Here is a 13,892-nt window from a genome sequence, read left to right on the forward strand (position 1 = left end):
TTAATTAAATGTTGGATATCTTTAACGTCAAAGTCCATTAAATAGACATACAACGTAATAAAAAAAAATAGTAATAAACATTGAATTTTAATATGCGAAACATTGTTCAACAAAATTTGCACTCGGATTGTAGCAAAGTTTGCAGTAGATTGCTTCGTAACAGGAGAACTACAACGACAAGCAGCAAGCAAGATACACAACACAGAACATGTAGAATGTTGTTTACTGGTATATACAACGCTTTAGACTCTCGACTTTCACAAGCAGTCGTGGCCGAGTGGTTAAGGCGTCTGACTCGAAATCAGATTCCCTCTGGGAGCGTAGGTTCGAATCCTACCGGCTGCGAGTCGATGACTTTTTATTTTTATATTTTTATTTTGAAACAGTTGAAAATAAATCAAAATAATGAATATCAAATGAATATACTTTTATGACCTTTACTAATTGTTTTTAATTAATACAATACAGTAAAAAAAAAAAAAAAAAAAGCAGGGGTTTAAAAAAAAACCCATACCTTTCCTTGATTTTCGGTGGTTGGTTTGCCTTTCTGCAACACAACCGAATAGTTAACTTTTTAAATATCTATGAATCTCTGTTAGAGCCAAAACTTATTTAAGTTTCACATAACTCAAGAAAGCAACTGCTTGGTATTGAGTCAGCCAAACTTCAGCTGTTTCCGTGGTGTAGCGGTTATCACATCTGCCTAACACGCAGAAGGCCCCCGGTTCGATCCCGGGCGGAAACAGATTGTACTTTTTTTTTTAATTTTCAGCAAAAATAATTTTTTTAATTTTACAAATATTAAAGCTAACACAATCATTGTTAACTCTATATTTTTTATTGTGCGGTGTCCTTTACTTTGTCATTCAAGCGAGCCATGCCAATATGAAAAATATGCGAAATGAAAAACTCCATATAAAAATAACAATATTAACGCTATTAACATATAAAAATAACAATGTTAACGCTGTTTTTTTTTTATATGGATCTTTTCATCCCGCGGTTTCGCTTCTAGTGTAACTTGCCCTTTACTCTACATTTTTTAAAGAGATAGAATATTATTAGATAGACATTTGCATGTTATAAATAAACAAATACAGATGTATTTTTTGCAAAACGAATCTTATTTAGTTCAAAGACTGTCTCTATGCCCTGTGTAGAAAACTGGTTCGCATTTGGCAAGCATACACACAGCTGTTTCCGTGGTGTAGCGGTTATCACATCTGCCTAACACGCAGAAGGCCCCCGGTTCGATCCCGGGCGGAAACAGGATGAATTTTTTGTATTTTTCAATTTTTTAAATACATTTTTAATTTAACTAAATATATTTGTAATCAAAACTCAATTCTATTGATACGAACTTTGACTTTTAACTAATTAAAATATCTATTTTCTGTGTCATGTATTTATATGACACATTTTATTAATGGTATTGTGCCGTGTTTGGAATTTCTTAATAAGGTAATAATGCCTGCAGGTGTCTTCTTTTGATTTTTACTGTCTTCTCTTCTGTCGGTTTCGTCTGTTCTCCTCCATATCTTGCTAATTTTGTTTGTTTTGCTAAACAGTTGCCTGTTTATTTCTGAGTCGCGTGTAAGTCGCGTGGCTTGAATTACAATGCAAAAGCTCTCACATAAATCTTTGAGTCAAGAAGTTGGCGCCGTTGCATGACGAGGAAGATTACCCGATTTCTTCCGAATGAAATGATTTAAGTGATGAATATATAATACAAAAATATGTATGAGAACCCAGACAAGTGAAAATAACACTTGGCGTGTGGTTGCTGACAACAAACAATTAATGTTTACAGTTTGTATGCCTGTTTGTTTGTTGCCCCACCTAAGCTCCAAATGATTTTTCAATGGGCTGTCAAAAGTTTTGTAGTATTGTCATCGAGTACAAATGTTGACTCACTGGGACAATAGCCAAAATATATTCATATATACTTTTATCTATATATAAAAACAACATCAGGAATATACAATGTATATATTCTTAAAGATTTTTAATCAAACTAATTATCCCATGTAAAGGTAGAGGTTGACATGTTCTACACTGAATTAAATGCTCGGAAAACGGACGTCTGTCAACAGTCATGGAATATTTTGATAGTGCAGACCCATTAAAGATCCATTTAGAGCGGCAAATATGCGACTGGCCGGTATCTAATTACAGTCGTTAAGGACATGTGCATTGTTTGTATGTATGTGTATGTGTATGTATATGTAGCATTTACCAACACGCTTGTCTCTCTTGGCTATTGATTATCTGGGCCTTAAACTAACAGTAAACACGCATCGAGCGTCAAACTTCCCATTGACACATGTGTGCGACGGAAATCGCGTGTTGCCAGGCAGGAGCACAAGTTCAACGACACGGGCCAATCCCACCGACAAGTAAGCAACCCCCAAAGCCCAATAACAATCCTCCGAGCTAAACCTAACACCCACTACCTTATACTACTATGGAAATCGGGCGCAAAGCTAAAAACCTGCCCCTACTCTTTCTCCTGCAACTTTCCCAATCCCCTACGTTTTTGATAGGGACTCCTCCTGTTTGCTTATGCCGGCAGTAATGTTCGCCGGCTGCCATTATGAAATTTGTTGCCGGCGCCATCGCCAAATCATAGAAATGTGGCGCCAAGTCGCCCGTTGTGGCAGGAGAAAAGGGAAGTTTCCTCACGCGACTCGTAAAAATATCCTTTTTAGAGAGAGGGAGGAGGGGGCTTGTGTTTTGACTTAATGACAGGAAATGACGTCATAGCTCATGGGGGGTGAAATTTTTATTTGCCGGTTCAAGTGCCAGCTTTTTTCCAATGGGGGTGGGTGAAACGACGACGGAGCGGAGATGGGGTTCTAGGCCATGTCATGTAATGAGGAATGATGTCATACTTGACAACTAAATATAGTGTGATGGCCAAGAGGTCGTTGCCGGGTCACAAGCTACACAGACAATGATAAGGACTTAGTTACTATTTACAAATGATTATATTTATTTATAATATTTAACTTAAAAAAATTTTGAACGTCAACCACGCAGTACTATTATTATTATTATTATTATTACTATTACTATATTTATTTAGATAAGCTCAACAAACGGCGTCATGGGTTTAATTACTTAATGGACAGTAAAGCTCAAGAAGAAACTGTTTTTATAGCCAAGAAGAAGAAAAACTTAAACAGAAATTTCTGTGTGATAATAAAATCAAATAAGAGCCAAAAGAAGTTTGCCCAGTTCATTGACCCATTTATTTGAGTGCTCAGTTGAGTTGGCCTAAATGGACTTTGGGCCACAAGCGAGCCAAATTTCAAGTTTACCGAAAGAACTTTATAATTGTATTGTGTTCGTTTATTCAACAACTTTATCTTTTTGTATTATAGCATATTCTCAATAGTTCTGTCTTATAAGAAAACTTAAAATTTCTTTGCAATTATTAAATAAATAAAAATCTGTTATTCGTACTTAAAATAAATCGACAAACTTACGCTTAAATGGCAAAAACAATTGAAATTCAGTAAAATCTTGAAATAAAAGACTTCACTTTATTAAGGCAAGCAAGTCGAGAGCAAAAGTCAAGCTTAATTCAATTAGAGGTCGTTTTCTCAGCGATCTCTTGCACAACTTAAATAAAAAATTCTTTAATAAATATTATTATGAACTAATAAATTTAAAAGAACTTTGCCATTAAATGAAAGTAAAATGATGGCCTAACTATAAGTAAGACAACCGGAATTTCTAGCTTGAATATATTATAAATGTTTGTAAATATTTACATAAGTTGTTAGTAAACTGCAAATATAACAATAACAATAGTGTAAACTTGTTTTCGCTGAGTGACATCATTTGCCGACTTTGCCGATTATGTTTTGTGAGAAAGAGAAGTGATAGAGAAGAGAAGAGAGTCGAAAAAAAATCAAGTCATCATTTCCAGCTCAGCGCCAAACAAATTATAAAAGGATGACACATAGTATCACTTAATTTCGGCAAACACAACTTAATTATAGCAATTATGGCGTAAGTTGGCAGCTTACAAAAAAAAAAAACAAATAAAGACGCAATCCGGCAAAGTTGAGAGAGCAGCTTAAGGTGTGGTTTCTCTCCCTCGCTCACTCACTTGCCCTCTTTCTCTCTCTCTTTTGCTCACCGTTGTACTCATCATGTGATGCAAGAGAATTGTCAACAAATACGATAGATAGTAGGTCGGCCAGCTGGCAGAACGCAAAAGAGAATGAGAGAGTCAGAGAGAGAGAGAAAGATGAAGAGAATAAATCGAAGGTTGATTGAGCGTATGTTAACACATCACTCACTCTATATTCATTGCACATTTTGAAAAGCAAACATTTGCTCAAAGAGATAAACAACAAGTCAAGTTCTGTTTTACTTCTTGTCGTGTTTGTTTACTTTCCACTAGCCTTAGACTTGTCGTTATCGCTATCAATATCAGATTCTAACCAAAAAACTAACCTTAAAAATGAAATTGTTTCCCAATTAAATACGTTTGCTATTAATTTTGTAAAGTTTATGGCCTGCAAATGGAAAGAGAAAGAGAGCGCATACGCAAATGAGCAAAAGAAACAGATAGTAATTCGTTCAATTTACAAGAGTTCAACGTGCCGACCAATAAATACATTTTAATGTTCCTTGTCCTCGCCAAACTGACCACAAAATGCAGTAATTTCATTTTTCGCAGCTTTTTACAAAATACACACACACACCCATACACTTGTGTTTGCACATTTTCCGACATAAGAAAAAATCTATGCAAAAAAGTAAAACAGAGAAAATTATTGATGCCGCCCCAACTGTTGTTGTTGTTACTCTTGCCGCTGCTGCGCTGCTCTGCTGTCGTCGGCATCGACGCTGAATGATGTCATGCAAATATTTTTAGTTAGCGCGCGTTCAAATATTTCTGTATTACTGCCCGTTTTTATGTATACACTAAACAACATGAAGAGGGGGTGGCAAACCAAATAAAAATAATTGAAATACTCGACGGTTTGAGGCAGTTTTTCAGTTTACTTTAGGCAAGTGCTTTACCATGTTTTTTTTTTAATATATTCACATGTAATTGCATATTACACTTTCTACAAATTTGCATATTAATTACAAATATGATGAGCTGCTAATGCACAAGTACATATAATTTAATTAAAATGGCAAGCGTAACGGAAATTTTAAGAGTAAGACTTATCGATAAACTATGGATCGCTTCGATGGTATTGGCGTTTGGTGTGGTCACACTTTTCGCACCCTTCGCTCGTTGAAGTGTGCAACAACAAATTGCAAACGAGATCATGCAATATTTTAATTATAATAGTAAGTATCTGTAGTATTAAGGCGTGCAATGATGCCTGATATGCTACTAGTGTTAATTTACTATTTAATACAGAGTCTCTCTCTCTCTCTCTTAACTAAATGATGTTTGCGGTCAAACATGCAATCTATTATTTGCACACACATACATAAATATGTATGTATGTATACAATTCACAAGCCAACGTCAAAATGTCTGGCCTCGAGATGACTAAAGAGTTGTTGTTTAGTTGTCTGGTTTTGGTTTTAGCTATTGAGGCTTGCCAAAACGTAGAAGGAAGATATAAAAGTTGTTATGTAATCGAATAGAGTCGTGGCTTTCGTGTGCCTCGTTTTTATATTTTTGCATTATGAATTCATTTATGCAGCAACACGTTGCCTGACTTTGCCTATGTTGTGTGTGTATGTGTTTGACTCTTTTCATTATATGAGACTTATTGTTGCATTGTTATTGGCAAGAAAAGAAAAAGAGTTGAAAGCTTTTATAAAAACGAGATTTTTTTATTGAAGTTTCTTAACAAATGCAACCGAAATATGAAATATCACTAAATAAATAAACATGAAAGGTTTTTATTTTCATTTAATACGGCAACACTGGCGAATGACAGGCGTCAAAGCGACCAGCGAAATTGCATTTAATGCTACGCTATTTACTTTCAAATTACATTAATTACAAACAAATTGTTGCAATTTACAGACATTTTCCCACGCCCACACAGATAAACAAAAACTCATGAAATGAAATTAACCTAAAAATCTCAATTGAAATGTGGATCAGCGGGAGAGCAGCACACAAAGGAAGCACAATGATAATAACAGTCTTCTGTCTTCTCTCTTCTACTCGCAATGCACGAAGACAGTTTCAATTGAAGTTCAGGCATTAAAACAACAAAAACACAGCTGCATCTTGTTTCTCACTTAAGTTTTTGTTGTTGAAATTGTCGACATTTTTCTGTGCTTACCACTCTCTTTGCTCTCTCTCGCCCTAACCTACTCTCTTTGCTCTGTTTCTCTTCTCACAACATTTGGTATAATTAACAGCATTGTCGTCTTGTCTGAGCTTTTGCTGTTGCTGTCTTTTTATTGCCTGTCTCTGTCTCTGTCCCTCATGTGCATCGTTTCTTCTACTTTGCACTATGGTCTTCTTGATTTTTCTTACAAGATTTATGTTGTGTTGCAGCACAGTTTGTTGTGGCTGCCTTTTTTTTGTTATTATTGTTGTTGCCTGCCTGTCTGTCTGATGCAACTGTACATTTGTCTGTTGTCTCTGAGTTGTTATTGTTGTTGTTTTATTGATGAGCTGCAGTTGTTTAGCCAGCAGCAGCAGCGCAGCAACATCTCTTTTTAATCTCACTTGTGCATGTGTGCTTGTGTCGGTGTCTGTGTCTGTATTTGTATATGTCTCTGTTTGAAGCTTGGCACGTACGCCTCTTTATTTATGCATTTGTCTGCCACTCTTTCTCCATACATGCCTGTGTATGTATGTGTGTTCCAGGCTGAAGCGGCTTTTCAATTGCCAGAGGCAAAGACGAGTTTACTTTTCTCCACCACTGTTGTTGCTTTGTCGTTCTTTCCCATTTAGACAAATTGTTTGGTATCAGGGTGGGGAGGGCAGCATCAGAGTTGCCAGACCGTGATAATATCGAAGAAGAAGAAGCTTCCATTAATCAAAACGAACGTCACAATTATATGCACTTAATCTCTAGAAATTGTAAATCAATTAATCACCGACTGACACACCGAAAGCGACTGACGTCAGTCAATGGGAAATTAGATAAGCAGCACGCATGAGTAAACAATTTTCAATTTAAATGCATTAGGCAGGCAACAGCAACAACAACAACAGCATCAGCAGATCAGATTCTCTTAATTTTCATATTCAAACGAGAGTTTTTAATGCATTATGCAGGGTGAAGGGTGAAAGACAACACCCAGAAAGAGTTAAAAAATTAAAGCAAATCTGTTGCAACATCAATCAGCTATCAATGTTTCAAAATTGATTGCATCGACTCATTTAGTTCTTATCATGTGAGTCATTTATTGAGTTACAGTTAGTCAAGTAATTGATAAGACAAAATAAAAATAGTTCACATCTTTTTTTTCTATTTTTAAAAATAGCTTATGTCAATGGGTAAAATTTTTATTTAATTTAACCATAAGTAACAATAATAAAAAGAATAAATATAAATCAAGAAAACGGGACTTTTTAATTTGTCAAACAATTAATTGACTAACTGTATATGCACGTATAGGTATTTGTTATTGTTTACATTTGTATTGTACTTCCGTCAAATGCAAAGACAACCAACAAACCAACAATAACAAAAATCAGAGCCCAAACTAATTTTTCACGTTGAAACATTTGTTGTCGTTACTTTTTTCTAGGTTGCCTCACAATTGTTTACAGTTTTAACTATGCACTTCCTCCCACAAACACACATACACATTCACACAGACGTTGCTCATCTTCCGTCGCATTCATTTTTTCATTCAACACATTTGAGTTTGTCACTGAAAATAGCACTAGTAGCGGAATATGACAATGGCTTTTTATTTCGTTTTCGTTGTTCTCTTCACAGTGCCATTCTCACCCACAAGCGCCACTCGTCGTTTTGTGTTTCGACCTGTTGAAGTTAGTCGTTCCAAAATCGGGCTGTATAATACAAAGCCCCTTTTATCCAGACAAATTTAACAACTGATTCATTTTTCAATAGGTGGCAAATGCAGTGGCATTTTTAGAAAACCAATTCACACAAAAACAAAGTGCAAAAACTCATATGCTGTTTTAAAGGGGGAATAAGCATTATAAAAGCATAAACACAAATACACAGCGAGTTGAGTGATAAAGGAAAAAATAGAGGCAAAATTGAAATAAATTATAAAACTCACCAAGTATGTGTATGTGTGTGTAGAAACGCAAATTTGAATTAGCAACAAAAGGCAGCTAAATTCCATTAGAAAATGTACACAATGACGTCATTTGTCGGAATAATACCGAACTTTTTATCATGCTCTTGAACCGCTTGATTATTGCTTGTTATACCAATTTTGATAGGGGCGCAACCACAAAACTATTCAGGCAACAAGATAACGATTCCTAGTACAACTTGTTAAAATTCAGGGTCTTATCGGTTTTTATTGTAACATTAAAAGTAAAAGAAAAGATGCACTTCATAAACTTTGTGCAAACGGTGCATGCTAAAAATATCTACGGTTATTCTCTCCTCCTCCTCCTCCTCTTCCTCTCTCAGGAGTTTGCTAATTGATGGCAATAAAAATATGGCTGCCATATAAGTTAGAGAATGAGGTTAACTACTGCCGAAAGAGCATAAAAGTACTCACACACACACACACACACACCCATACTCTTACATTACAATGTATTCGTTTGCCATCTAACTAGAAAAGAGAATACAAGGCAAGTTCCGATTAGATTGTGGAAACAGCATAGACAACAAGTGATCAGACAAGCCGGGTACACGTCATTTGCAATAATTTAATATAGCAACACTGGCCAAACAGCTGGTTTTTTTTCGGCCGATTAACGATCAATTCAATTATGGTTGCCAAATTACAAGCTGCTTGACAGTAAAAGTGTATAAAGCTTTTATAAACTTAAAACTGGCACACCATCGATCTATTCTGTCATTCAGAAATAAACAAGTTTTCGATATTTACAAATCTGTTTATCACTTGATTTGGCGCAACAACAAAATAACTAGGTTTTCGCCAAAACGAATGCAAATGCCAAAGCAGCAAACGAGCTGCGAAAACCTACAAAGAAACTCGGAAAAAAGTGGGTCAGAGTCGAGACGAGACTTTGTAAACAGATGCGCCTCAGTCTCATACCCAATATACTAATACTAAGCAATTTATCAGCGAAAATGCATTAGACACGCGTAAGCGTTTCTGTGTATGAAAAATTAGTAATAAAGGCCGCACTTATTATCAGAAACCTGTATGATGACATGAATAGAAAGCTGAACGTGTACGACTGTGTGTGTGTGTTTGTGTACATATGTATGGAAAGATCTCTGCCAGCTCCCACCCACCCAATGTAAAAAAGAGAGATCCAAGAGAAACAAGTAGAATATTCTTAATAAGAATAGACACTGAAAGTATATAGAAAAGAATTATTCCTCTGCGCTCCAAACGAATATTAAACGCAAAGCATAACACAAAAAATACACACTCCGGAATGTGCTTGACCAATCCCAAAAAGTAAAAACACTACGAAATATGCTTTTTTTTTGTGTTAAAAGATGGCGTCACCGGTCAAATGGCAGCCACGCATAACAGTAAACAGCGCGCAGTCTACGAATATTCTCCCAAATCAAATCAACCAAAATGTACATAATACAATTAATATCACACAAACATGCATACGAATCGAAATAAATTATACGAAGGTAAATGGGCTCGTCGTACTCACAGTGTATATTCTGCTTCTGCTGCTGTTTCTGCTTCCAACTTTGACGTAGTCCTCTCGTTGTCTCTTTTCGCTTTTTCGTTCTTATTGCGTGCTGCTGGGAAGTCGTTTACACAAACACAGACACAAATTCGACTAACACAGGCGCACTCACACGCGTTCGGTTTTCGGCTGCTTTATGATGTAGTAAATAAATGGGAAAGGAAAAAGAATTTTTTTATGAAATTGCTTAATTTTTTTATTTTCAATTTTTATTTATAATTTTGCAATGGTGGTGAATCGCACAAGATCAATTTAATTTCAATGTCGCCTGCACTTTGAGGAATACGATTCGCTTTCTAATGGCGTCTGGTAATGGCGGGTCTTTCTAACGGCACTGGCACTGCACACTAATTTATTCCTTTTGAGGAAACCTTTTAATTGCACAATCAACTTCAATTAGTTAAAGTTGTCTTTGTTTCAATTTAAACTATCATTACCATTTAACACGGTTTTATTTCAACATATATTTATTTCTGCACAGCACACGTCTGTCGTTCACAAGCGCACGTTAACAACAAAATGAGCGAGCGCGCTCACACTGGAAGCGGTCGCATATGGTAGTGTTGGTAAACGACAAGTGGGCGTACCGAATTATTCACGTCACTGGAGAGATATACTTTAAATGAGAATTTTGTATATATGTACATAAACATGAATAAGGTTTATATTTATTAATTCGTAAAAACACGAAATTGGCAACTAACTTAATTTTGCAACATGATTGAGCAACAATTGAATCACTTTTCGTTTTGTGCAAGAGCGAGAGCGGGACAACTATAGGGTCGACACCGCTCTCTGGAAAATGACCGCAAAGCGGCCTGGAAATCATCCTGCAACGCCCAAATAAAAAAAAGGGAATACATGTATAGGTGACAGTGTGTGTACTTTGGTAGCAACGAATAAGGTGAGCAAAGCAAGCGTGAAATAAACAGCGCGTTCAAGAACAAGTACAAAAGGAAATGCCAAGTCCTGACGCGTTGACCACAAAATATTCGACACTTTTATGTATTCTACTGAGTACAAAAACTATGTCAATTAAGTTAACCGCATACGCATATGTATATCGATTATGTCATATTATTTATTCAAGCACAAACGCATACGAACACGCACACAAACGTAAATTAACACTTGGCGGCGTCTCCGTCACCGGCATGCCGTGAAAAAATCGATAAGTGAGTTTCACTTGCAATCATATTCTACAACCCAATTTCAATTTACACAATTTACAGACGAACAGTTATTTCGCTTAGGAGTATAGTTTACAATTTATTGAATTAATAAACACTTGCTTACAGATTTTTAAATGCAAAAACTACACAGAAAATCACAGCGCGACGTACGTGCGATTCGCTTCGGCTTCGTATTCTGAGTGTGAGAGAGAGTGTAAGTGAGCTGCCACCCAGTAAAAATTCACGATCTGGCTCGATTTCTAGCCCAAAAAATAGCTACATTTCAGAAAACAGGTATTCGGATTTCTTGTATCCTTTTTCATATTTTATTATTTTTTAGCTAGAATTTGTAAAAATGTTTGCAGAGTTTTTGTTAGAATGTTCTTGATTTTTCGATATTAATTTTAAGAATTAAATTTTCAAAGTTCTCTTCCCGAGACCTGACGAAATTCAAAACTTCATTAAAATTATACCTTAATTTTATCTAATTTCAAATTTTAAATATTACTCAAATTTATTAATTTTTTATTGAGTGTTTGCATTTTTAAATTTGAATTTTTTTGATCAGCTTGGCAACTTTTTGAGCTGGAAGAGACGGCTCAGCTGATTTACAAATGTAGTAGCAGTGCTGCAAACTTAATTGTATAGTCGTGTTGCAGCACTGGATCAATCGATAAATGCAATTAAGCCGCGAATTTTAGTGAATTTGAATTTGTTATGTAAAATCAAATTTATTTTAGATTAATTCCAGCAATATTTGGTAAGCTATAGCTTACTTGGACGTTAACAACAACAAACATGTTCATTTTAAAACTATGAAGGAAAGCAATTCGATGGAATTATAAATAATACAAATAGGCTTAAAGCACTGCACTGGAAACGCTCTCAATAATCTTGTAAGCGGACAAAATATCAGCTTCATCCAGAAGACGGCTGACAGCAATACGAAGACTGGGACGCACGGGTTTGCGTTCCCTGTTCTGCAAGTAGGCGGCTTCCACGACGGCCACGCCCTGTTCGATGCACTGCAAGAGGGAAGGCATAGGATTTGTCAGAATAAATAATAATAAGTTGGATTGTTAATCATACCTTGTCTGCCACCTTTGCCAGCAATTTGCTCTCAGACTCGAAACTGTCACGCTCTTGAGCCACATACAAATGCTTGACTGGAGAGAGTTCGTCGCCACGCAGCTGGAGTTTGCTAAAGAGCTTGAACTGCTGCTGGACCAGACGCGACTTCTGCTGCAGTTGCTCAAAGATCTGAGGCTCGCGCTCAAAGCGATCCAGCGATGAAATGGCCGCTTGCGTCAACATTGGCGGCAGCGAGGCTGAGAAGATATAACCAAGTCCGGACAGTCGCTGGTGTTCAGCTATGAAATGGGAGCCCACGCAGAAACCACCAATGGTGGCCATTGAACCCTCCATGCCCGCCGATATCAAGTCGATTTCATCACGCTGCAAACAGGGAACATAAATTGACTGATAACTTAATTCTCTGTTGTGCTCAAACTTACGTCCACATTGAGGTGCTCGGTGATGCCTCTGCCCGTCTTGCCCAGCGTGCCAAAGGAGACGCTCTCATCCAAAAAGAGACGCAGCTTGTACTGCTTGCGAAGTGCAACGAGTTCGGGAAGCGGGCACAGTTCTCCGGTATTCATGTAGATGCCTTCGACGACCAGAAAGCGACGCGTCTTCTGTGCCTTCTTGGGATTCTTCTGGTCGCGTTTCTCCTGCTCCATCAACAGACGCTCCAAATCTTTGGCATCGTTGTGCTTGAAGAACACAATTGTGCTGCGTGATGCATCCAAACCCTTTTGAATGGCAAAGTTGACGGCTTCATCTCTAAATAAATATAAATAAAAAGTTATGAGTTGAGTTTTTTAAAGAGGAACAGCAAGAAGCTTACACATAGATGAGATCGCCACGTTTGGCATAGGCGGGAATCGCACTGGCCACCGTCGAAAAGCCATAGGAGTACACAATGGCCTCCTCCAGACCCATGAACTTGGCCAAGCGATCCTCCAAATCCAAGTGCACGTCCATGGTGCCATAGAACCCACGTGGACCACACGATCCCACACCGTATTTGCGCAGACACTTGCACGCCTCCTCCAGAATGTCGTTGTCCTCGAGGAAACCCAAGTAGTTGTGCGATCCCAAGTTGAGGCAATCGACGCCATCGACCACAATCCGCTTGCCCACCTTCGACTGGACGAAGCGTGTACGCAGCAGCGGATGATCCGGATCTGTATCAGGCACCAATGGCTCCGGCTCGTATTGCTCAATTAAATACTCCTGCTGTTCCTTGGTAAGACGTCGTCCGCCTCGTTTATACAACAGCAGCCAAACAACTGTGATCAGAAGCAACGTTTCCAAAACCAGCGCAAAGGTCGGCGTCTGCAATTAAAGTTCGACACACGGCAATTGTAGCACTCACATGTATAGACTATATATTCACACATACTCACATTCCGAAAAATTGTGCCGATTTCGTTAAACAGTTGTATGCCAATCATTGTTCTTGCTGTTTTTGTAGTGATTGCTGCAAGTCGCGAAAAATCAATTAAAGTCACGCCTTTCTCAGAATTAGCTGCATGCGTCACTCAAAACAACGCTGTCTAATCGCAAATGAACATATTATTTCATATGTAATATAGCTCACCGGTGCCTAGGGAATTTTGTTCGGCCTTAGATAAAAAATAAGGGTACTTTACGCCCACTATCTTCAAATTATTGGAGCGTCCGAACGCGGTGTAAGTGAAGACCAGACTCTCTCTCTCCCTCACTCACTCTCTTACAGTGCTGCCATCCTGTTCAGAGGTTGCCGCCAAAACTTGGTAGCACTGGTGTGGAAGGTTGCCACCAGGCCGAAAGGCAACATGTAACATTTTGGCTCAAATGCCAAAATTGGTAACTGTCAAATTTTCGACCTT

The 13,892-nt window shown here is 37.5% G+C and overlaps 2 protein-coding genes and 3 non-coding genes across 13 annotated transcripts in view; 3 read left to right on the forward strand and 2 right to left on the reverse strand.

The window, feature by feature from the left end:
- Positions 1 to 11,189, reverse strand: part of LOC117783092 (protein hu-li tai shao) — a 31,307-nt gene extending 20,118 nt beyond the window's left edge. For 4 of the 9 annotated variants that reach the window (XM_034620279.1, XM_034620278.1, XM_034620276.1 and 1 more), the window contains exons 1-2: positions 11,084 to 11,186; positions 9,749 to 9,919 (exon numbers count right to left, since the gene is read on the reverse strand). The gene's annotated coding sequence lies outside the window, so the exon portion shown is untranslated. Of the gene's footprint in view, positions 1 to 9,748; positions 9,920 to 10,224; positions 10,332 to 11,083 lie in introns of those variants that run through there. The other 5 variants (XM_034620273.1, XM_034620271.1, XM_034620274.1 and 2 more) reach the window with 5 other exon arrangements.
- Positions 264 to 345, forward strand: Trnas-cga. The gene has a single exon. It is a non-coding gene; the product is annotated as a tRNA-Ser (tRNA).
- On the forward strand, positions 673 to 745 carry Trnav-aac. The gene has a single exon. It is a non-coding gene; the product is annotated as a tRNA-Val (tRNA).
- Positions 1,197 to 1,269, forward strand: Trnav-aac. Its single transcript has one exon. It is a non-coding gene; the product is annotated as a tRNA-Val (tRNA).
- A 542-nt stretch (positions 11,190 to 11,731) lies between the features above and the next one.
- LOC117785180 (serine palmitoyltransferase 1) lies at positions 11,732 to 13,695 on the reverse strand. The gene is made up of 6 exons (XM_034623093.1): positions 13,622 to 13,695; positions 13,428 to 13,501; positions 12,866 to 13,356; positions 12,474 to 12,801; positions 12,049 to 12,414; positions 11,732 to 11,984 (listed from the first exon to the last, which is right to left on the reverse strand). Exons 2-6 carry the CDS (start codon positions 13,473 to 13,475, stop codon positions 11,820 to 11,822), a joined length of 1,398 nt encoding a protein of 465 aa, XP_034478984.1. The 5' UTR covers positions 13,476 to 13,501; positions 13,622 to 13,695; the 3' UTR covers positions 11,732 to 11,819.
- Between the last annotated feature and the right edge of the window lie 197 nt (positions 13,696 to 13,892).

This window comes from Drosophila innubila (assembly GCF_004354385.1).
Source record: "Drosophila innubila isolate TH190305 chromosome 2R unlocalized genomic scaffold, UK_Dinn_1.0 1_C_2R, whole genome shotgun sequence".
NCBI lineage: Eukaryota > Metazoa > Arthropoda > Insecta > Diptera > Drosophilidae > Drosophila > Drosophila innubila.

Bases quoted from the DNA above. Each gene is read 5' to 3' on its own strand.
- LOC117785180 (XM_034623093.1), bottom strand. From the start codon at position 13,475: ATGATTGGCATACAACTGTTTAACGAAATCGGCACAATTTTTCGGAAT. The intron at 13,357-13,427 runs GTGAGTATGTGT...CTTTAATTGCAG, and splicing joins TCGGCACAATTTTTCGGAAT to ACGCCGACCTTTGCGCTGGT. The intron at 12,802-12,865 runs GTAAGCTTCTTG...ATATTTATTTAG, and splicing joins CGTGGCGATCTCATCTATGT to AGATGAAGCCGTCAACTTTG.